This window comes from Rhinichthys klamathensis, unplaced genomic scaffold (assembly GCF_029890125.1).
Source record: "Rhinichthys klamathensis goyatoka isolate OS25496 unplaced genomic scaffold, OSU_Roscu_1.1 h1tg000048l_1, whole genome shotgun sequence".
NCBI classification, from domain to species: domain Eukaryota; kingdom Metazoa; phylum Chordata; class Actinopteri; order Cypriniformes; family Leuciscidae; genus Rhinichthys; species Rhinichthys klamathensis.
In genome coordinates, this window is record NW_026606594.1 from 851,432 (window position 1) to 877,437 (window position 26,006).

General features: G+C 37.3%; 1 protein-coding gene across 7 annotated transcripts in view; it reads right to left on the reverse strand.

Annotated features, from left to right (window-relative positions):
* Positions 1-26,006, reverse strand: part of ppfia2 (PTPRF interacting protein alpha 2) — a 166,673-nt gene that overhangs the window by 87,323 nt on the left and 53,344 nt on the right. For 2 of the 7 annotated variants that reach the window (XM_056247470.1, XM_056247468.1), the window contains exon 1: positions 24,255-24,634. The exons of the other annotated variants lie outside the window; for them this stretch is intronic. In XM_056247470.1, coding sequence (XP_056103445.1) covers positions 24,255-24,335 — 81 coding nt within the window. In that variant the 5' untranslated portion in view covers positions 24,336-24,634. Of the gene's footprint in view, positions 1-24,254; positions 24,635-26,006 lie in introns of those variants that run through there. 7 annotated transcript variants of the gene reach the window in all.

A 26,006-nucleotide genomic window follows, 5' to 3' on the forward strand; every position in this document is an offset into this window, starting at 1 on the left:
AAGACTATCCTCGCTAAAAAACTGACAAAAAATCAGCTAGTCCCAAAGCTATAAGAACACATATGGAGTGACAAGGCTGGCGATGATATATCTTATTCATTGGGTTTCTACTGTGCTACATACGCTAGTCTTTGAAGCAAGCGTTCAATGACGTGCCAAGCATAGACTTGTGCTCTGAAAGCTTCTGGGTATCTAAAAAGACATCAAGAATGGGAAGCATTAATATATGGTCATAAATTTTGCAATGCGACATAGGACGGAGGCAAATAAAAGGGTTGCCTTGATTGCAACAGTTGTCAGTCGGTTAGCAGCTCCGCTTTACCTTGAACTCCCAGCTCTTCTGAATATGTAAATAATAAACAGTGTTATGGACAAAACCCTCTTGTAATAATTGGTGGCTTCAAGATTTGATGGATTGTTTATCTGTGAATGTTTATTTTTCAGGGACAGGAAAAATTGTAGACGCCAGTGGTCAACAATAGGTCAGATCAAGAGGGTATTGAAAGATGATCAGGACCAAACTAGTTACGATTTTAGAAGTCAAATTGTGTACATATACAATGCCTTCTTTATTTAGGCATGTCAGGCTTGTATGCCTCATGCTGAGAGAAGCTTGACAGCTATGCTTTGCAACAATATAAGTATAGGAACAATATCTTTGTGTGAGGGAAAAATTGAAATGTAAATTATTGACCTGGAGAGATTGGAGTCTGAGTCTTGCTTGCTTGGACTGAGACTTGTGAACATGTCTGTTTTAGGGCTGTCATGATATCAGAATTTCACTACGTGGCCAAGAGAATTCAACATATTATATTGATATTGTTGAAAGAAAATAAAGCTATCAAATTTATTGTTATCTTTAATTTTGTTTATTTTTGTCTTTTTTGGCCAATGAATCACACTCAAAATACGGGTGTAGAGAGGCAGAGAGAGAGAGAGAGAGAGAGAGAGAGAGAGAGAGAGAGAGAGAGAGAGAGAGAGTTTGTAACCACAACTGCATGCATACTGCATACAAAAAAGAAAAAGGTACTGCTGATCATCACTTCCTGCAGACTCCCAGTCTAACGCTTTTTTATCCAAAAAAACTCCCACACTGGCGAGCTCACTTCTTTTGGTGTGGGTAGAGCGTCTCACTTTTGTGCACGGTAGTAGTACATACAAACTGTGTGGTTGTCGTCTTCTTTTTTTCCCTCCATTTTATGATGGTTAGCAATCAGCCTTTAAGGTGCAATTTCTGCCACTTACTATGTCAACCAGATGGTAACTAACACTGGATTATTTACAATGTTTTTGTAGTACACTAGCCTGGGTTTCCCCATACTGCCTTTGCGCAGCGCGATTTTATTCACGCTGCTAGGCAGTCTGGATACCATGGACCAAATTTTCGCCTCAGCGAGGGGACCAATCACAATCACATGCGACACACGTCACCGAAGCAGTTTGTTTATACCTATGGATCAAACATGGCAGCAGACGCGAAGTTACCTTTCGATGCAGCCTTAGATATTGATCTAAGTAGTTTAGAACGCAAATAAATCTCTGACCCATCGTCTTTTTCCTCGTCTAATTTCTTTCGCTCTACATACGTCATCTGGTATAATTGAAGCGATTGGCTATGAGCTACGTACAGGCGCATTTGATAGACATTCGTAGCACCCAATAAACGGCTCTGGGCATTCGTAAACCACGCCTCAAATACAAGAAAATGAACATGTGGTTCCCAGACCACGTCTCAATGTCATTGAGACGTGGTCTGACGTTAGCCAGGCTAGTATTACACACCCTTAATATTTCTTTCTTTCTTTTAAAAAAAAAATCTTTCACATTATACATTTTTCAGCAGTCAATACCGATATATAATCCGATACCTCTAGTCTGTATTCTGATAAACTTCCCCAAAGTCATACAGTAGCTTTCAAATTTCATTTGCACATGCACATCAAGACAAGTTGCACCAGGTTTAATATCAATAGTTCTTGTGTGTCTCATAACCAACTGCGATATGTCAAATATGCTGCTAAACATCTCCTTTTGCATTACACAAAAGAAAGTTAGTCATACATGTTTCAAACAACTTGAAATGAGATAATGATGACAGTATTGAATTGTGGGAGAACTGTCCATTTAAAATGATCAAGAGTTTCAAGTTTCTGTTGCTGAAGCACTAGCGATGAGTAGAATAGAATGAATTAATGAGTAGAATAGAATGAATATTACTTAGTGAGCAACCAAGAACTTAGCAAGTCTGACTAATTTGCCCCCCATGCTTCTCTGACAAACCCAAACATTCAGACAGCAGGTCTTCCGTTAATGTTCATTAGCGCAGTCACAACTGATCCCAGAAACCACACGGATAACTGCGCTACTTTTAATAAACATGAGCGCAACCTACAGACATTTGATTGCTTTCAGGAACCATCACTGAAAGCCTCAGAGCTGCGGATTTTACTTAATGCAAGTGCGACTTGCTTTCCTCTAGTCCCCTTGATCACAGCACAAAAGCCCCTCGCATTAAAAAGCTGCACCTGAGTCACCCTCTACTCTTCTATGAGTCATTTAAAAGTGACAAAAGACTCTTGAGTGCTCGGCTGGAGGGGTCCTCTTTTTCCAAGCACTAACAATGTGTGCATGTTCAGAGGGGTGAAAAACACTTGAGCTTCATGCACACTCTTCTCATGGGGCCGCTGAGGTCAGCTCTCTATATTCAACTCAAACCTGCTGGAAGGAGATAATAATCAGACCCGTGTTCACTGTTCAGCATCCGGGGTCCTCTTGGGACGTTCTGTCCTTACCAACAATCCATCTTTCCTCTCAATCGAGTTCAGGTGCTATCGCTGTACCTGGTGCAGGATGTGTGGACACTGTCAAACTAGTCCATTACTGAAGGTGGCGGGTGGCAGAGTGAGAGACACCGCGGTGGGACTGTGATAGAGCAGTTCGCCTTGATGGCGGAATACTTTTTATAAGGTTGTTCTATTATCCGATTAATGCCTTTGGGGTGTTCAATAGCAATTGCTCAGAATTGCACAGAAATCCACAGCAGAGGTAACTGACTACTTCCAGGTTTTCCCCCGACACAAAACATTGAGAAATCTGACAGGTCTGGATTGTTGTATTTCGGAAGCTCTGAAAAATGTAATATAATCTAGTGTAGTTTTGCCTGCAATTTGCTGATGTTAGTCGTCCCCTGTGCCCTGTTATGCAGCTTTTTAGCGGATGCTAGTCCTCTCCACTCCTCATGTATTTTCATCAGTGACCTAGAGAGCTTATCTAATAATTTCAGCAACAAACCACAGATAACAGCCAGCTGAATCCATCAATACTGCAGGAAAATCGCCAACATGACCCTGTGCAGTTTGCATGGCCTTTCCTTCGACGCATTAATAGTCAGTTAAAGCACAGTGCTTTTACTAACCAAATGTGACGCAATGCCACGACATACGATAAAAGGTTTTTCTATTTCTATTTCTACAATTTTTCCATGTGCAGCTCAAATTGCTTCACTACATTTACAGTTTGGAATATTCTAACAGGAATCTGAAAAGGACTAAATATATGTGCAACGTTTTTGCGGAGACATTGCAACAAAAGCAACCCTACAGCAATGACAGATTTCAGCAATTTTAGTGCATTTCTTTCCTTCACAGAAGCACGCTTTTGTTACTCCCTCAAAGCCCAAGCCTAAAGTCCAAATCAGCTAGATCAGGGATTGTCGTAAAATATAGTCTACTGTTGCTAAAGTGGCTTTCTGTGCTGGCACTCAGAGACTGAGTGGAACACGGACAAGCAAAGTGAACTTTGAGCTTTGGGTTCACACCTAAATGGTAAGAGAACATAAGCAGTTGGGAAATAGGTTGCATGTGTAACAGTATATTGGATCTGCATATTCTGTCTTAAAGTGACAGCCGTCCGTTTCATTAATGTTAAGGCCTGTTCACACCGGGACGAATTTCGCGCGCGATATTCGCCGAAAAACGCCACGTGTAAAAGCGCCGTTTTTTTTGTTTGACGCACCGCGTCAAAAACTATCCGACCAATGAGATTGGCGCTTTTGCTCACGTGTCTGGAGCTTCTGAAGTTACAGTAAAACACAACTTGGGGGCGCTCAAACACAAAACGGTCTTGCCGAGCACACATACGTAACGGCGAAGAAGATATACGCCAAGTATCGTCTACACTGTTGGGAAGAAATAAGACGAGGAAGATGCAAGGCAAGATGAATGTAGAGCCCCTGGTCTCGTTGGTGTCGGAACATAAAGAACTATGACAAACGCGACAGCAACTACAAAATAGGACTATTTCTATTTTACATTAAGCGCCATCTAATGTCAGGGAATGAATTTGCACGTTCACTCGGCTCACCGTCAGCGAAAATCGCTTGGGTGTGAACACAAAAAACGCGTTGAAAAACGCTGGCGAATGACGCGCGCCGATATTCGTCCCGGTGTGTACGGCCCTTTAATCAAACAAAAAAGACAAAGAAAAAAATCACTCATTACTCTTTAGTAGATTTAGTAGGATTTATCTATATTTAATTTATACAGGGAAGACTATGCAGTGTTGTTTTTCATTTGATTACTTTCTGGTGATACTGTTCTGTTTTTCTTTTTTTTTCACTGGAATACTATATTTGTTAAGCTCTAATATGTTCCTAATCCCCTGTAAGAGAAGGAATGGAATATGTTGCTTGACAAAGAGTTGTCAATTCATGATACTTTCTCATCTCTTAATATTTTTATATTTAAAATACATTGTTGTTGACAATAGTTCGCCCATTATTTATTTCAGTGATCGGTATCGTTGATAGGTATCGGCCAATACTGCTTACAGTGATCGGTAATCAGTGATCAGCCACAAAAGTCCTGATCGGAGCACCATTAGTTTGAATATCATTTTGTGTTTTTGTCTTCTGTCTGCCAAATCAAAGTCATGTGGTATAAACAAGCAGGGGAATTTTTTTTATAAAATATATTATAAATATTATAGAGAGGACCCCTGAAGATCCTCATGACTGTGTGTCAAGGTCAATAACAGAAACAATGCATGGTAATGTGCACCAGCCAATGAGATGAGCGGGATTGCTAACGGATAGCTCCAGCTATTATAGATCTCCTTCTGAACGCCAGCGTCCCACACTGGGAAACAGAATACCAAACAACATCTACAAGTAGTGTTTTCAGAGAGGACAACTGAAATTCACACAGAGCTGGGCAGACATGGTCAAATAAATGCCATCCAGGTCAGCCTGAGCTAATTCGGATTTTTAAATTGTCTGATCGAGGTCAGTCTGGCTGTAGTCATCCATATAGGGCAGGGGCAGTATAAGCGGGAGCTCAGCACGAGAATGATGAAATGTGCTGGGAGCGCCATGGGCATTTAAAACGTCTTCAGCACAGAAGTTTATTGATTTCTGTCGAATCTTTTGGCTGAATGTCAGGCCATCCAGAGGCAATGCCATTAACCGCGAGCTGCCACAGGGAAGCAACAGCCTTCAATTTGCATCCTAATCTCCCACACCCTGCGTGTTCAGATGAAATCTCTGGAAGTGTTTGGGTGGATGTAAAGTCTATGTTGTTGGGGGGAAAAAAACGATTTACGGGGAAAGGTCGGAATGGCGATTTTAAAGAAAAGAACCTGTTGGAAATATAATTGAATTCAACGACTAGCACCCAAATATTACCCAGCTGCACAAGTTTAGCAGCCAAATCCATCCATTTAGAGCACACCATCAGGGCTCAGCTGAATCTGGAGGGGTCAAAGGCCAGCTCCATGGCTTCTTTAAAGAAACACTGCGGTCCAACAACAAAGCTAATTGTCACCCCGGACAGCAATATGCTTCTATTTTAAATTTTAACAGCTTCTTTTCTGCATCACATTGCTTTAATGAACAAATAAAGGTGAAATATGTCCTGTATCAGCACAGCTTTACAAGTCAGCTTGGACCTTACGGACATCCCATAAATAAAGAAATGGCCAGAGCTCACTTAATTGAACGTGGCAAGGCATTATTATTTACACATTTGAAAAGTCCACAGCACAGGAATGAATAACTGCTTTAGACAAGAACTGGAGTGGTATGATGGTGTTTTATGCAGCATAGTTACTCCCGCATTAATGGTGCGCATCTTTCATCTCAAAAAGCGATGGTGTTTGAAATCGTCCGTATGTAGCCTTCATTGCCTGAAGATTGCTGATGCAAGTTTTTTAGCAGACATTGGCCTTGAATACTCACACCACTGACCTAAAGAGCTACACCCTCACAACAACCCCACCCTATGTAGGACCCCTTTACGGGATTATTTTGAGGTTAAATTTGTTATAAACAGGGCACAGAAGTGTATGAACAGCAAATGCACCATGTGTTTACACAGAGGCAGCATAAATGTTCAAGAATTAAACAGACTCACAATCATAGGAATCATTGAGTCACGTAAGCTGTCGTAACTTAGCAGTGTAAAGACGTTGTTGGAGTCTTTGACAGGGTCAGCTGCTTTAGTGTGATGCAAAGTTAAAATTTAAGAACATGGAATAAAAAAAACTAATCTCATGAATTAATGCTTTAACAACATAATTGATACAATCTCTATTTGAAGGTTCAAGTTACTTTTAAAAGGAGATTTGCTCTATTTTGAGGCATCACAGTTTATATCCGAAGTATAAACTTTTATCCCAGATAATTTGATCAGAAATAATGATACTGCGTGGTTGAAAATACTTTGTGAAGCTGTTTACTATACATGACAACTGCTCTCTCTGGGTCAGCTGCAGCATCAACACAGATTTGAATATTCGCTGTGAAAGGTTTAATAGACACAGCTGAATCGTTGTCAGTTCGGAATAAGATCGCGTTGGTGTTAGAATCGAGGTTGCGTTCTTTTAACGATTAATCGTGCATTTCTAGTGCTAACATGCTGTAAACTTGTAGCTCATCAATTGTGCACTTTCTAAATGACAGAAATCCGTAAAGATGAAAAAAATACAGAAAAATGGAAAAATAATCAGCATGGCAAAATGAGAGGAATAATTCAAACACCACATTATTCAACAAATAACAAAATAACATTACTGTCTAAGTCAACACTTATCTATGATGTCGAAGTGAAATGGAGATTGGGCCCCATCCATTGTTATTTTAGTACTATTTATAATCTATACTATTGTAGTTGTTTCAATGTTTAGTTTATTTTTTCATCTAACATTTATATTTTCATTTATTTAAATTGCTTTATTTCAATGAACAAATTTTTTTTTTCATGTTTTGAGTTAACAATTACAACCCTGGCCTCATCTCATAGTTCATTGAGGTCCCGGAAAATTGAAACACCACTGAAATCAAACAGCCAAACCTATCAACAATACAGAACAATCCGCAGTATGAAGATTCAGAATTTAATAATGAATGGTCAATTAATATGCAGTGCTTTAAACTGTACAATAAATACCACTTGTTGGTTAAAATGAAATACAGCAGTGCTAAAAAGACATACTTGTAGGAAAAACTTGGCTAAGAATGAAAATACCACAATGATTCAAAGAAATTTCTTGACTTGGCTAGAAAACCCACTGCTAAGATATGTGACATAGCCTACTAAGAAGTGTTTAGCTTTTTGTTGAAGTAATTGCTTCCATTTCTGCCTGTCCCACCCTGAGCAACACTTTTAAGAATTAAAGGCCAACAGAGAAGTTTATGAGAGCTCTTCGACTATTCAAAGGAAGAAAGCCGATGGGAGATCTAAAATGTTCATGTTCATGTTCATCACGCTTGGTCTTGCAAGGATCTTACTCTGCATGGCAGTAAAGGTGTTAACACTAACCAACAGCTTGCGTCAGAAAGAAAGCTCCAGTCACAATGACAAATGTGCTGACACCACATTCCCGCCACTACAGCTGCAGCATGGGTAAAACAGGGAGGTAATAAAGAGTGAAAACTAAGCACACTGAAAAGAGAGCAAAGATCATTCACTCTTCCAGTCTCTCGCCCAAATGAGCTCATTTGACCCCTTAAAAATAAACAAGGCCACATATCATTTTATTACAGTATTTTAAATAATGAAGGCCATTTGTCATCTTGTATATTGATATTGTAAAGGGCAAATCTGCATGGTGCCCTAACTACTAATGGTTCCCCTCAGAGTCCTACTCTACATTCTCATTCTCTGTTGTGAGAGTGGGGTAGGTATAATATTACATAACATTGTACAACATCCTATAATTAGGTACAGTATGATGTGACAATTTTAAAGCAAACTAATTTTTTGTATCTCTATTCTACACTGAAAGCCAAACAATGCACAAAGTGACAGAGTTGTGTGTGATTTGAGTCATTTATAATGTTGCACCGGGTTACACATGAATTACATGTTCAGCCAGCCACCTTAGTATCCTATTATTACCAATTACATTTATTTTAACAACAACTCAAATCATTTTTCAAAGTTGTAAATAAACAAATATTATTGGAGTATGTTTTACAAACAAAATACTATTTTAGTCTTTCTGCTTCAAAACTTTGTGTTTAATTCAAAGTTACTAGCCACTCAGCATTTTCATAGGGAAAAACTGCCATATAAATACTTTTAATATTACCTCATAATTTGGCAGCATGTATATTAGGTTGTTCTTTTGTTGAACTGTTTACGTAAAAATGACTGTGTTTACGTGAATACTCACCAAGACCAGCATTTTGACATTATGTTGTGTGTATTTGACTGTGTATTTGAATGCTCCTATAATATCTAAAAATGTTGTCTAGATAGGCAGATCACTGCAGTTTGGAACAGAGCCAACATGAGCAAGAAACAAAAGGCAAAACTGAGAAAAGAAAATGGGAAAAGAAAGAGCTTACATACAAAATAAAGCATACTGTAAATCAGGGGACATTGGGATCAGAAAGTGAGACGGAGAGAAATATGTTTTTTGTTATTAGGGCTGAGTATTGACACAGATTTCACATATTGATTTGATTCCGATTTTTCAAGCTTTTGATTCGATTTGCTTGGATATATATCAGGTATAGTTATAGTACAGTATGAAAACAATCTCTCAACTAATGTTTTTAACTCAAAAGCTACATAATGTGAAGCTGCACTGATGCCAATTATGAATATTCTTGCCCTCTTGTTTGCATTCATCAAGTAAGAATATAGCTGTATATATATTACACAGCCTAAGAAACGCATCTGATCAGAGCATTGACCCTAAATTACACAAATTATACAGGTCTTCCTTAAGACCAACTTCTTGTTTCGACAACCCACTGAGCATGATTATGACAATATGTAGATCTGCGCATCCGACACACGCACACAGAGGGTCCCCGTGCTTTCGAAAGCTCACTCATCCTTTTAATCGGTGTGGAATCCATCAAACTGGGTCAAACTCCCTCCCATCTGCCCCAGAGATTTTAATGCACAAGGCCTGATTAAAACACATACATACACACAAGAGGAAAATAGGCCACACTTTGCTGCTGGATTCAGGAATCTCCAGCGTGGATTTTCATGAAGGATGTTTGCGAGCAATTACACTGGGTGCCACGCCGGTGAATGAAAGTTCAAGTGGTACAATTCCCAAAAGGCTGTTTGCTTGATCACTGTAAACAAAATGCCTTTGTTCTGTTCTTGACTGGTAATGCTTCAATACAGCAATCAGCACAGCTGTGTGTTTGTGTGTGCAATCACCCAGGATATGACCTTGTAGACGGTATAAGGAGGAGGACATGGACCAATCATTGGGAATCATAATGCTCAATATGAATACTGAATGGAAGTCCTGTCTTTCATTCGGTGGACTAGCTGTTTTTTTCTTGTGTAATTTGAGTTAAAGAAGCAAAAATATGAGATATATTTAGGCCTAATTTTAAGATTTATGTATTTATGAAATTGCATATAACATATCTATCCACTTGGATTGCACGGTTTTAAAATAAACAAACTAATAAAACTTATGTGATACATATTTGTCAGTTATACATAAATTAAATATGGCATTTATACATGGTTAAAATATGGCTAGCTTAAAATGAATGAGGTTGGATTTATCAATGAATACAAGTCTTGTTATTAACACATTCAGTTTATTAGTGCTAATATTTACTATTACAGAAATATTACCGTTTCCTACATGTTTTTCTAATGTATGTATGACTGACAAATATGCCTCACATTAAATGTATAAGTTTATGATAAACTGTGCAATCCAAATGGATGGAAATGTTATGCAATTCAAATTCATAAATCTTAAATTTAAGGAAAATATATATATTTTTGAGTGTACTATAATTGATGTCAAATTTTATTTCTGTTTTGATAAAAAGACGGTCTTTGCAGATTTCAGTCTATTCATATTGATAAAGAGGAGCTATGACTACTGGCTTACCTAAAATAAACTTTGAACACTCACAATTATTGCAATTTCTATCAAAAACCCCTGTAAAAAATGTCATTTCTGTTTCTTTAGTAAACTGGCAAATTCAAAGCAGCTAAGCACAATTGAGCTATTTTGGGTGGTGCCGCAGCACTATAGTCATAATATAATTGCGCTTATTGGTTCAAAGAATACCACAGTCGCGTCAAAGTCACAAGTCGTGCCCCGCTGGTCTAATCCATATGCACATCTGCTGTGGGGAATCGCCGGCGTAATCCCACATGGGCGTAAATGAGAGAGAAAGAGAGAGGGGGCATCCTTAAGGCGGTGGTGTTGACTTGAGGCAGTGCTCCTGACCCCTGTGGATATGACTCTGGCACTGAAAGACTATGGCCCAGCTCCAACACCTAGTGGGCTGTCTAACTGAAATGGAACCTTAAAAGTGACTGATCTGAAGCGCTCTTTACAACGACCAACTCCATTCATGGTCATTCACGAGTGTTCCTCCCTGGCACATGACAGACTCGACTGACGTCTATAGCTGATTCCAATACAGTGCGGTATTAGCATGTTGCTAAGCTAGAGATCATGATTAAGAAGAAGATGCATTGCACACAAAAATGAAATTGTATGTTTTTAATTTAAAACTTAAGTGAAATAAAATAAAGGGTCACACTTTAGATTAGGGTCCAATTTTCACTATTAACTATGACTTGTGGCTCAATAAACTCTTAATGATAGTTAAGTTTAGGTATTGGGTAGGATTAAAGGATAATCAGTAGAATATGTTCATGCAGAATTAGCCATTAATATGTGCTTTATAAGTACTAATAAACAGCCAATATCCTAGTATTATGCATGCTAATACGAAACTAGTTAATAGTGAGAATTGGAAATAAAATTATTAAAATAAATACAGTTTTAGTGATTCAACAGTAAGACTTTTTCTGCTGGGCTACTTAGGTCAGTGATTTTAACTTAAATTATGAATGAATTATGAATTTAAAGCAGAATTTGTGATCAAATCACAGATCACTTACCAAATGTCTATGTCTGAATGGCATAAAATCGCATGTACAATAATGATAAATAAAAAGAAACCCAAGGGCCCCATCCTTAAGGCAAGTGTGCACACCTAATGACTGGTGGTCAGCTACATTTCAAACAGGTTTCAATCTCGCCGACTTAAAGGCAAGAAGTATGAGTGTTGTATTGTGCGCTTGGCTTAAAGGCAGCATCATTTAGCAGACAACCCTTTGGAACAGCCTTCACATCATTAAGAGGCCTAAAAATGTTGTCTAGGTAGGCAGCTCAATAGGGTTTGGATCATGCCTCAGTAAACCTGGGCATCTCAAATGACCTTTTAAACTATCAAACCTATTCTACCTGCTCATTCTGCCAGTGCATGGGCACAATGCATGTGACAGCACAGATAGAAATAGCTGATTATTTACTGTAACCACACTTGTACGATCAGCCCATAGATGCACTGATGACAGCATCACATCTGAACTGCTACACATGTGCTTATCGGCCTCTTCACACTGCATGCGATGACGAGCTGAGTGCGATTTGCATTCGCTGCTAACACAGCACTGTGCTGATGTAGTTATACCCCAATCCACTTCCCCCTCAACTCCCCCACGCTAATCGTTACAGTGCCCAAAACTGCTGGCCGAAACAAAACGAAAAGTTGAGTTTTTAATGAAGAGGCGCGGCCCTGTCATCTGTTTTTCCTGACACTTGGATGGAGCAGCATTGGAGCGTGTCTGTTCAAAGATAGAGAGGAGAGTGAGAGAGAAACTGTTTAATTGCTTTGACCAAATGCTCAGGGGAAAGAGGAGGGGGAAAACTTAGATAGAGGGACCAAAAGACTTGCCTAGAATGGTGTTACTGTTTATTACTGAACACACACACACATATATATATATATATATATATATATATATATATGTGTGTGTGTGTGTGTGTGTGTGTGTGTGTGTATACACATATATATGTTTTGGATCAGTATTTCATTTGTTTTGTAAAGAAATTAATACTTTAATCAAGCAAGGATGCATTAAAATTATTAATGACTATCGCTCAATGTTAAAAAAGTTTATATTTTTTAATAAAAATTCTATCGTAAAATTAAAACTTTAAGTGCAATTAAATATAAAATAAATACAAAGAAATAAAAAAAGATACATTTCTTAAATGTCCAGTCAGTCATCAGTAGATCAGATTTTAACATTATAAATGGACCAATTAAAATTTGTATGAATAAGAAGAATAGCTGTTTCTTTAGCAGCAAATCAGCATATCATTATGATTTCTGAAGGATCATGTGACACTGAAGACTAGGGTAATGATGCTGAAAATTCAGCTTTGCATCACAGGAATAAAATACATTTAAATATGTTACAAAAGAAAACAAGTTTGTTTTAAATTGTAATACTATTTTATATTAAAACATTTGTACTATATTTTTGATCAAATAAATGGTGAGCAGTCTTGGTGAGCATAAAAGACTTCTTTCAAAATCATTACCAAACCCAAACGTTTGGGTATATCTGGTATTTAGACAATATGCAATAGATGATGTTTTAAAGATCATAATGATTTTATAGTACACACCTTGAAAGTAGAAAGTAAATACTATTTTTGGTATCATTAAAATATCTTTTGGTCTTTCTTACTGAGCTAACAAGTCAAATCACCCATGAATGTTACATTTATCCCATCCCTTCAGTCACTACAATCTAGAGTCTTTGACCTAAAGTTACGCACTTTAGTTGTCTTTAGCGCACATCTTGTAACATCAGAGTTGCATTTTCAAAGCAGCTCGTCAAGCTAAATTTGATAAAACACGTCTTAACCCTCTGATTATCTTCATTTCTGTCTACACTAGTTATCTTTGGGGTCTCCAGGGACCCCAGACAATAACATTTAATATTGTAACAGAATAAAAACTTCTTTTTTTTTTTACAAATGTAATTTTACTCTGTTTATTAATGTTTTTACTCAACATTTGTGCAGTTTTTGGAGGATTTATGATATCTTTTAAATTTCTATAAATAAATAAATAAATATTTATTTAAATAGGCTTTTTACAAAAAAACAGCATTTTATGTAAAATTAACTTTATAAAAGACCCAGATTTCTAACTTTCATTCATGGAGATAACATGGATAATTTTACATGGTTTAATGTAAATGTCGGTTTAATTTTTAATGTCAGTAAAAAAAAAAAAAAAAAATCACTTTAACCACTATGGCTATAGAGCTCCACTATATGCTATTTGCTATTTGACAAATCAAAATATATCTTTTCACAAGTTTTTCCAGTTGGATTCATATCTAAATATTATAAAATCACAATTATAACAAACAAAAAAAACTTTGTCAAAGTTTAGCATTTTTTGTACTGACAAAAGTTTTTCAATAATGTTACATTATGATTAGAATCAAACCTGAACAAGATGTTATAAAGAGAATTGTTGGAGTCTTTAGATTTTATCATTTATTTCAATCATCTGTTTTTAATATAATTCTACAATTTTAATCAACATGTCAGTTACTAACTGTAACAGAACAGAAATGAACAGTTATATTACATATTGAGTAAAAATACATGACATGAACATCAAAATGCAATGAACTGAACAGCAATAACAAATGATCAAATAGAGCAGTAAAAAAAAATTAATTTAGTAAAAAAAAACAGTGAAATGGGAAAAAACTAGGAACAATAATTGGTGGTCTCATCTCATACAGTCTCATTTACAGTGCACTGCAGGTGTTTATGCGTCAGTGCACTGCAGACAGTATGCATAGTATAGCCTTACAAATGTATTCCTGTGTGAGAGTGTGTGTGTGTGTGTGTGTGTGCGCGCATTGTGGATGTTTTTTGCATTGTTGGAAGTGTGCCACTTTATTTCTGTCTATGTGTTCTGTGTTGTTTCTGATTTTGATGAGGAATTTTGTATATTTACTATGCGGGGTCTCCAGGGACCCCGAAGACAACAAGTGTCACTATTTTTTTCACGCTAACATAAAAACATATCATTCCAAATTTTTTTTTTTTTTTTTTTTTGTAGATCTAGAAAGTGTTTAGAGCCGTAGAAAGTTTCATACCATTTGGACAAAGAGAACATTTTTTTAAATTTGAGTGAAAGTCATTTGCGGGTTAAAAAGACCCCGAAGATAATGAGAGGGTTAAGACAAAATAAAAATAAACTTGAATTAAAAAATATATTTTGAACAACACATCTAATTCCTTCCTGAACCAGAACCTTTAAACTGCTCTGGACTTCCTGATTTTCTGTTTGTTGCATCCGGCACAATCAAACCCTAGCCATTGAATCTCCATATTTACCTCTCTGTTATGATGCAACAAAAGCATTTTGTCTTTGCCTTGACCTCTGGTTGAATAGAGCGTTTAATTGAATACATCATTGTACTGAATGGAACAGCAGTGGTGGGTAGACTGAATCAGGCCTTTGCTTTGTGACAGGATGTAATTTGTATTTACCAAAGTGCCACCTGTGGTCGAGAACAATCTACCGTCAAATACTGATCTGACACCAATGTAAGAGGTTACAGCTAGAGCACAAACATTTATGGCACAAAATATCTCAGGTAAGCAGGAATAATGATGCCTTCAATTTCCGCTTGGAAATTACGATGATAATTATTTGCCTGCTTAAAGGTACAATATGTAAGAATTTTGTAATAAAATATCCAAAAATCACTTGCACAGTGTGATATATTTCCTGCAGTTGTGTACTTACAATATCCCAAAAGTCTCCAAAGATTTTTTTTTCAGAGAAATTCCAATTTTAAATAAGTGGCCGTCCCGGAAAAAAAGGTCGCCTGTCAATGACCGAATATCCGCGCAATCCTCGGTTTCCGTTCATACTGCCATAGCCATGACGTAACCATGGCGACAGACGTGGACAACTGTGTAGTGCGTAACGTTTAGCGGCACGCAGTTCTTGTTTCTTTCAAACATAGACCATGGCAAGCAGACTTTGGGACAAACAAGGAGAACTAAAATGAGGATCAATTTCAGTGTGGCGTTTTTGAGATGCCGAGAGCTCCACGAGAGCTCCACGTCCGCGACTTGACAGAGCTTCACGAGTCACGACTTGACAGCTTTATTAGACAGGTGAGCAAATGTACATAAAACAAATCAATGTTATATAACGTTAGCTCAACATGATGAAATGTTAGAATATGGTCAGTGTGTTATTCTAATGTTGATCTAGCTTAACGTTACTGCTAGTTTCATATAGCAAACGAACTAACACGTAGTATAACATTATAACTTTCAACACACATTTAAATGCCGTTTTGTGTGATAGTGTAACGTTAGACCAAGTGAAGCAGCGCTGCGTTACCTCACACGTTTAATTTGTCTAATAAAATGACCTGTGTGAGTAATCCAGCACTCGCGGGTAGTTCAGTAGAATTAAATGTCCTTATTCCTTTATATCCGCGGGACTTGCGTGTGATATCTGTCTCTTTAGCAATCGCGACCTGCTTCATACCACTGTAATGTTAAAAAAACATGAATGTTTGCACTCATCCATAAACATTATTAGATCCATCAGCTTGACAGCAAGTCCCATCATTCAGCTCATCACTGCGTCATAAACATACGCATTTGTTATTGTTGGAAACTGCGCCCTCTTGTGGCGAAAAAAACCCTACATATTGTGCCTTTAATGACCAATAAGGCTGATATTGTAATTCAATACTATAATGTCTAAATAAATAAAAATCACAAAACGTAAAAAGGTAATTTTAAATGCTACAAATGAATTAGGCATCAATTATGAGATTTGCTAAAGATAACATTACTATTTATCTAAATGTAAAAATAGGAAAAATGAGCATTTACAACTAAATACCCATATTAACCAATAAATGTCCAGTCCAAAATTAGGTCATCGATTATCTGTTATCAACCTTTATTCCAAAACTGTATGAGTTTCTTTCTAATGTGGATCTCAAAATAAATATATTTTGAAGAAGCCAAACCGTTTTGGTGAGCTTTTTTGACTTCCTTCCTTTGTATGGACAAATAACCCCAAAACATTGAAACATTTCTAAAAAGATATCTTCTTTTACACAGAAGAAAGCAGCCATGCAGATTAGGATTGACATGAGGGTGAGTATATGATGATAGTGATCAATTTAGGGTGAACTATCCATTTAAACGGCGAATCTAGACTGCCATCGACAATAAACTAATTGAACTGACACCTTCTCGAAGAAGTAGCAGCAGTTATCTAACATTTGTCATTTAAATCGTTTAATTAATATAATATGGATATCACCCTCACTGCAGCCTTCTCAGGAAATACGTGATTGGAAGGGCTTTTCCACTGTAATCAGGTTTGATTGAACAAGGTTACATCACCACGACCCTGGCAGCGAGATCCCAGCAGACAAAAGGACAGAGCACTGAATCATGGGTAATCAAAGTCTGTGTGCTGGTAATGAGGAGATAAATGTGTGTGGAAGGTGATGGCTTCAAACTAGTTGAGAAAGTCAGGACAATGCAATTAGAACTCTTTGCGAAGTCTCATCGAGACAATGGAAGTCCTACTTAAGATGGATGCAATTGCCATCAAAAGCTTCAGCCGTATGTGGATCACCGTCCTTTTTGTAACCTAGCAACAAAAAGCACTATTTCTCCTTTACATAGGCTACATAATAAAACAATTACCTCAAGACTAAGTCTATTAAGTCTTATTCATGTCTGAAATCAGTCATTATTTACTCAACCTCAAATGTCAATTTAGGCTCATTCATCCTCAAGCATTATTCACTTAAATAACAAAGGTTCTTATGAAACCTCTCACAACTACTTCACCGATACTAGGCACCGGTGCAAAGCTTCTAGTCTGGTTTCTGTTTAGTATTCTGGGCTGGACTAGAAGGGTCAAGCCATTAGTGCGATTAAACCTACACCCTCTCTCTCTCCATCCATCTCTCTAATAATGTTCTGACATGTCTCAGTCTCACCACATCATTTCTCATCACCTTCTCATTACTTAGCCTTCAGCAGGACAATTACAATACACTCCACTCCTTAAAACGAACAGTCCTCCTGGGGCAACCTGGTGTCGAGTGCCTTTGTCTGATGACAATTACGCACTTGAACGAGGAAGGATCAGTTCGTGGGTCGCCTGTACAGTACGTCAACGCAAAATGTACAGCCTAGTTGCTAAAAGGCAACATATTCACATATTCTACACATTTGGCATTCTAATTAAGTTTAGCATAACTATTTTCCACCCTCTCTCTGAACCATAATCCATGTCACAACCAGATGAACACATTATAACCAGTCACACGTAAAGTGAATAATGTAGATCATCTCCTAACAAGGCCACATATTAATGTCTGGGTAGATTAGATGGTGAGCAAACAATCAGGTCTCATAATCAACATGTTGGATGTACTATAGAAGAAATGGGCAGGAATAAAGACCTGACTTTGACAAGAGCTAAATTGACTGGGTCAGAGAGTATCTCTGATCACGGAAGCGGCAAGGCTTATGGGTTGTTTCAGGTCAGCAATTGTGAGAATTACCAACAGTCGTCAGAGGAAGGACAAACCAGCGATAGGGTGTTGGCCACCCAAGGCTCATCGATGCATGAGGGCAATGAAGGCTATCCTGTCTGGCCCGAGCCAACAGAAGGTCTACTGTGGCAGAAGTCAAAGAAATGTTAATTATAGTTGCGAGAGGAATGTGTCACAACACACAGTCCATCACACTCTGCTGCATAACTGCCGACCAATCAAAGACTGCCTATGTTGACCCCTGTCCACCGTCGCCTAACATGGACAATTCAATTCATATTGCTTTATTGTTGTGACATACTTAATGGGTACATATTGCCAAAACATTGCACAAAAAACTAAAAAAACAAGAACATACATAAAATACATTAATATTAGGGATGGAACGATTACCGGTTTCACTAAACCACAATAAAATGTCCTCACGGTTAGTGTTATCATTTAAAATTTAATTATCACGAAAACCGTGTTCGATTATCGCGATTTTGAAAACTCGCGGTAAATCCTAGTGTCCAGGCAGCATCAGTCTGACAGCCGCAGCGCAACGTTGTTTTTTGTGTACGAGAAGACATGGCGGAAAGCAGTGACGGAGCTCAGGAGATTCATCATCACCCATAATCCTCCCCGCCAGGGCTGCAGCTTCTCAGTGACGTCCGATATTGTACGTACTATTCTCTGTTATTGTTAAGCCCCACTAAAGATATAAAAAAATGTGTAAAGCACCATAAAGTTTTCGTGCACTATATTCCAAGACTTCTGAAGCCATTTGAGAGCTTAATGTGAGGTACAAACAAATATTCAAGTCGTTAAAGTTAATGGAAATAGATCTCTCCTCACTGTCCTCAGTCGTTCTCCATTCAGCGTTCAAACAGCGCGTCGCGTTCGGTTATGATCAATGTTCCCATAATTATACTTTATTTGTAAAAAAAGGTCTATGGTTTTTCATTAAAGTACTTTATCTTGCTGGGGTTTATTTCTGTTTCTAAATCAGTCTTTCTCCCGGCTGTCTGTTAGATCACACTGTCAGTAGAGAGCACTATACATTGTTCTTCACGTGCACATTAACTGATATTTACAACTGTTAAAAGAAAAGGCTCAATAAACTGTTGCATAGATATGATCTAAGCATCAATATCTCTTCCCCTTGTTTTTTACTTTTCAATGCGAAGCACTGTGCACAATGACTACATGTTGCTTCAAGCGCATCATTCTGCTCACGGGATACGCATAAGAGTTTTGCCGCTCTGTATTCGAGCCTTTCATATTAGGCCTGTAATACTTTCGCGCAATGAAAGATTAAGATTATTAATGGTCTTTCTTGTTCTGTCCTATCTATCAAATGTTGTTGCCTCATGAAAAGCTGCACTATACATTTAAAATAAATGTATTTTCATTATTTATTTATTTTTTATCAATGTATTTTATAACAATACAAAGAGCAATGTGGAAATTTTCACTAAAATAACATTTGCTGCTGAATTATCCACTAACCTAATTTATAATAGCATTTTAATGAAACGAGAGCGCGTCCACAGTGATTTAAGTGATGTGCGCTGTTATAATGTGTTGTTAGACGACGGTCATATAATTTAATGCGTAGCCTATGCTTAAAAAAAAGTGCATAGAGCTGCTAATTTTTGTTGTTGTTTGTTCCAAATATAAAACTTGTTGAAATGATTTAAGTGTGCTTATCTGTTCTTTTTGAACATTTTTATCTATTTTTAACAAAACTTATTTTCAATAATATTATTGATAATTGTGATAATTTTGGTCACTATAATTGATATATTGATTTCTGTAAAGGGAGGCCGTGGTAACCAAGGCAGTGATGATATCAGCAAACTAAGGGGTACTGAATGAACTCATCCGTATTAGTGTCCTAATAATGTGTGTACTGGATACATAAATATATATATATATACACACAAAATAGATTGTAAATAGTATAATATTCAAATAATTATATTGTACATACACTATATCATAACTAATATGGATAAAATAAATGTATTTAATTAATTATAAAAAATATCATATTAATAATTTATTAAACATTATACTAATTATTATATTTTTTAAAAATTCAACTGCCATGCTGCTCACATTTGTAATTAAATAACAGCGATCACCCCCGATTAAATAAACCAAAGACCCTCAACAACCTCTCATTTTTTCCCATTAATCCCAAAGGATAAGCCAGGAAGCCACCCTTCACTGGCTTTTATTATTTGTGCCTGGATAAAAGCTGCACTGGCTATGAGGGGAGAGGCCAAGGTAATGAAATTATTCTCACCACACTTTATGACATAGTACCAGATGCCGAGGGCTACACATTTTGTATATTTTCTTTTTCTTTTTTTATGGTAAGAGCTGTCTTACCTAAAGAATACAATCTGTAATCCATTTATACTTTGAATTTAATGCAGGATCAGTGAGCTAAACCCATATTAGTTTAAACTCAAATGTCATATATACAGACAGGTGTGCGCTAATACAGAGTCTATCGCTGATGCTATATTTGTTCCTTGCTTCATGCAAACACCATTAACAAATCAAGTTTTGTGCTCAACTAACCCTACATACCTATACACACACACCAACCCACAGACATACACTACACACAGCTTTGGAGAATGCACACACAGCAGCCAACAGCATTGAAGATGCTTCGCTACGCCAACACTAATATTGACTCTGCACAGTGTTTAGTCTGGAGAGGAATGCAGAAGAAATACTAAGAAATATCATCTGTACAACATTACAGAGTGCTAGAAACACTCCTTGAAATTGACTTTTAATAATGTGGGTTGAAAAACACAGAGGAAGAAAAAGCAAGCGACAAAGAAAAGCGGTCACAAAAAAGCAGGAGAAAACAAAGCTACAGTAAATGCAAATAATTACATTCAACTAACCATATAATTGTGTGTAGTTAGGATAGCAATCACTCCTCATGTCATGTGTTACTGATGCCAAAGGCTGTCCAATCAAACTCAAAATTATCTATCACTTGGTAGAAGGTAGTCAAAATAAACAGATAACAACATGGACAAAAGCATGTGTAAAATTAAAAAGCATCGAACTACATTAACACAGGTGGACTTGCAATGAAAATAAGCATGGTTTGCGCTAGGGGTGGGAATCACAGGGTACCTTACAATACTATACGATACAATACATGGCTCACGATACGGATAATATCACGATACAGCAATTCTGTGATAATCAATATATTGCTAGACAATCCTATAAATTATACATCACGACATCTGTCTAACTGTGAAAACAAAATGCCCATGAATAGGTTAAGTGCAGGTTTTCTCTCTTAAGTCCTTAAGTTTTGTTAATTAAAATATTGATATTTGCCCCCAGTGTATCGATGCTCATATCGCATGGAGAAGGACAACGATATATTGCCCTATCGATATTTTGTCACACCCCTATTTTGCGCCGACCATACCCGATGAGAGCATCGAAAATCAAGAGACAATGGCAACATCTGTTGTTAATGAATTTAGAAAATTTGTCAATTCAACCCAGGCTCATTGGAAATACCAATACCTAAAACTACAGGCAGTAAAACACCAACAACTTTTTCATTCCTTTTCACACAAATGAGGGCAGATTATCAATCAACAAAGAATTATTTCGCCATGGTATTGAGCATAGTACTTCTATGAACTCAAAGCACTTTTACCATAGCGCATGACTTGTAAATGAATACACTTTGACATTTGCATAATCTGCTCCATATGACGTAGTAAACTTGCTCAGTAGCTCACCTGGTACAGCATTGCACTTGCGATGCAGAGCGCTTGGTTAAGAGTCTCGTGAAACACAATTCACAACACTCTTCGAAAGAGCTCAAAGTCTCAAAGGAAGCCAAGAAGGCATTCTATGTAAGGGATAATCAACGGCTAACCATACGATTTTAATGTACTTAGCTTCGCGTCGGGTGGGTTTTTTGCCTCCACATCATTCAATAAAATCGGTGAATGTACAGCTAGGCATGGATTATCCTGCTTCTACCATTGTGATTTGCCAACATTGACAACTTAAAGCTATTATTGATGTTTGCAGTGGAATATTTGACCAGAAATGTAAAACTGACGGTTATTTCCTTCAGTTACAGCTCGTTAGATTTAGCATTCTGTCCGCTTTGAATCAGACACAGCGATAAAGTAGTGCGTAAGATTACATTACATTACATTTTTAATTAATAAATGATAGCATTTATTTGAATTAATTATCGAGAGAGAGAGAGTGAGAGAGAGAGAGAGAGAGAGAGAGAGAGAGAGAGAGAGAGAGAGAGAGAGATGAGAGACACATACCTGCCTCTGTTCAGCATCTCACTCCCTATTAACAACGAAGCTGTGAGTTTAATACTCCAAAATAGCAACGTAACCCCTCATTGCTGAGAAATAAAATGTAGCGATTCAGTAGCGAAGCTATTTTAGTAAAAGCCGCGGGCAGCGTTGATAACGAATTTCTGTGCTCCTTAATGTTTCTGTGTGCGTAGCACGATATCCGTAAATATATTAAGTCATCCTGCAGGCCCCTGGGAAGTTTGCCAAAGACCCCTGTTTGAGAACCACTGGTTTAAAGTACATTTTTGTTTACAACTTTATTATGAACAATTGTGGAACTGTGTTTGGGCTTCCAAATTTAAATTCAGGATCCTGAAGCAAAACCAATCAAGACCTACTGCGGTAAACAAGTCTTTTGCTTTCAAAGTGTCTCTGCGTTGCATGCTTATATTGTTCAGATTGTTCATGCTGTGGCTGTACCTGGGAAATAGACTGTCAGGACAGAAAACGATAGATTGTGGCGTTTTAAATCAGGGGGGAAATCTCTCAGGCTGTTTTCCATGGGGAGCACCTCTCTGCTAATGATGAGACAAGATGATACTACACACACATACACAAACACAGAAACATGGCACACCACGCTCACTCAAAAGGAGCAAACCTAAAAACAACAGGAGGCAAACCATGCCACGGTATTTTCAGTACAGAGGGTAACCAAAAATAAACCTCTATAATCCACAAACAAATATCAATACAGATGGTTAAATAAGCATCTGCAGCACCTGTTGAAAAGCGCTCCGATGAAATCATCATCTCTAAAGCCAGAGTCTCTTGCTGATATCATCACTGCCTTGGTTACCACGGCCTCCCTTTACAGAAATCAATATCTAAAGACACTGTCCTCATTCCAATGCATGAGATTTGGGTCACAGCTGAGCAGTGCATGCAATTCAGCACATCAAGACAATATGGTGCATATCAATTAAAAGAGACTGACAGTTTAGACCAAGGTAAGTTGTCACATGGGGAAGTTGACATTATCATTGTTATTATACACAAATTAACAGTTTGTTAATTATATAATAATAATATGCTACACAGCGAATTCTGGTCACAACAATGGTTTGATGTTCCAACCTTTTCGATTTTGGCTATTTTTATTAATTATTTTATCATATAAGTTCTGCTGAAACGTCTATATCATGCTGTTTAATGGCACGTTCTTATTGTGACAACATGTACCGCAATTGGGGCATGTTGTCACAAAAGATCAACGGTTGTTCAATTAACTGTAGCCTATATTTGTTCCGAGACAAAAAGGTTGGAAATGTTTATGGGATTTTTTTGTAGCCAAGACATTAAAACTATGCGTTAAAATTACTTTCAACGATAAATACACCCTGAGAAATATTCACTGGAGTAAAAAAAAAAGAAAAAAAAAGTGTGACTAGCCCCGGTTCACATATCCATTAGCCTACTGTAGTAGGTATACCCTTCGTAAACACAATAAAGATTATAGTTTTAGCTATTCAGTATTAAAATGACATGACTTCTAGATTGTGTAGCATCTCAATGTACTATAGAATACAATTAAAACCACGTTTAATCAAAATACTATCACTATAAGCCACTGTCCTAACATGATGTATTTATAAAGCGCTCGCGCCTCCAGAGGAATGCGCGCGCTCAACCCTACTGCTGGTTAACGCCTTTAAACCTTCAGTTCAGACTTAAACAACATAAATATGGTGACAGTTTAGTCAATCCTAAACGCGATTAAAACTGTCAACCCAGCCTATTCTATGTACAACTCTACAACCAAACTCTGAGTGCGCATTTTTGCGCGAGCTTCTTCCGATTAAAAACAACGTAGCTAACGCAACTGCATCATGGACGTGTCAAACAAAAGCGACCCTTAACTGCAAACAATAATCATAATAAGAAGCATAAAGAAACATATCAAGCAGTTGGCATTAGTTTGGGGCCATTAAACACTTTAAATACTCGCCTGGTAGGTGTAAAATCTTGTCCCGTTCGGCGGGTGCACCTTTGGGGAGTTAGTCCCCGTGTTCATGTCTGAGAAAATCATATTTCCCCCAATGCAACGCAGAGGTGATCAGCAGTATGTCTCCAGCTGCACAGTATGAATTAAATCCTTGTCGTCAAGTTCAACTGACCAGGGATCAGTGCCTCCCCAACTGACGCTGGACTCCTCACATCCACATATAGAATGACAGAAATTATAACTGCGCTCCTTTTAATGCACGCTGCATGAATAATAAGTCAGTAAAACGCTGACATAATCAATCAGGGATGTGAAATGTCAGTGATATACACAGCAGCAGCTCCATGACCACAGCACGGATGCTGTGTGTACCCGTGTGCTGGACCAGCCCATCTGTTCGATAAGCTGCTGCCTCCGAACATCATTATGCAGCATCATTGCCGGTAAACCAATCGGATATTAGAATCAGATGTGGGCGTGGCTACACGGGGACTCTCCCTGTTGATGCTCAGAGATAGTGAGTTGCATATTTATGAGCTGCGATTATGTGTTTTAGGGTCCCATAAACAAATATGTAAAAGACCTCTAGGGAAACAACGCTCCTTATTTTAAAGTATTCCATGATACTTAATGTGAAGTACTTAATTACTATTTTGTAGGGGGAAACCACGGCTAGTTGTCACTTTTACTCCAGGAAATATTTCTCAGGGTTATTTTTATTTTAAATTAGACACATAATTTTATATGTATAATTCTATAAAATATTGATCATTTCTATACTATAGTTAAATTAAATTAAAATTAAATTCAACTGTAAACAAATTATTTTTTATGTTTTGTTATCGCAAATTTATTCTTTTGTCAAATCAACTTTCTATTTATTAATTCTAATTCCATTTCTGTTTTTCTCCATTGTATTTACTCAAATGTTTAATTTCAATGAACTCAACATTTTGAGGCAACCAGGTAACTAGCAATATTTTTTTTCAGTAGGCACATGCACTAAAGTCTAAGCAACAGAAAATTTTATTTCCACTGCTTTTGTCCTGAAAAAAAGAAGATATAGTAATTTAACATAAGCCCCATTAATGGGCATATTGTCAAACAGGGGTTAGTTGTCACAGAAAACTTGCTGTTTATTTGAGATGAAAAGCTTGAAAGCCATTTCCCCCCCAAAAAATTCAAATAAAATAAATAAAAAAGTCAATTGTAAGTCATCACAAAGTATAAATCTGACAACAACAAAAGCTACATAGCCTTCCTAGTTTAGTGTCTGTATATGAACTATAATATAATAACAATAACCTATTACTAAATATAAAAAAGCAGAAGACTTTCATGTCTTCTGCTTGGCAAAGATGTCAGCAAACTTTCAACAAAAAGACAAGCTACTTAAATTGACCAAAGAGGGCACAGTTAATCCGTCGGCTCCGGTAAACATGACCAGTTATGGGCCAACTATAAATCACAGTGGATGTTTTTCCCAACAAGCACCAAACCTGTTGATCTTCCTTCAAAGTGATCTTGTGTGGTTTGAATTGCAACGTCACAGGGAACTTTGTCAGAAGTCTTTACTCTGACCTATAAGCGAAAACTAAAAACTGAATGTGTGAAATAAGCACTAAAAGTATTAGTACAGAACATGTTGTCTTGCAATTATTTAAGATTGTTCCAAATAAAACTGGATTCACTGTACTCAGACTTTCAAGGTCTGCAGTCCAGACAAGAGTGTTTAGGATCAATATAATTGGCCGA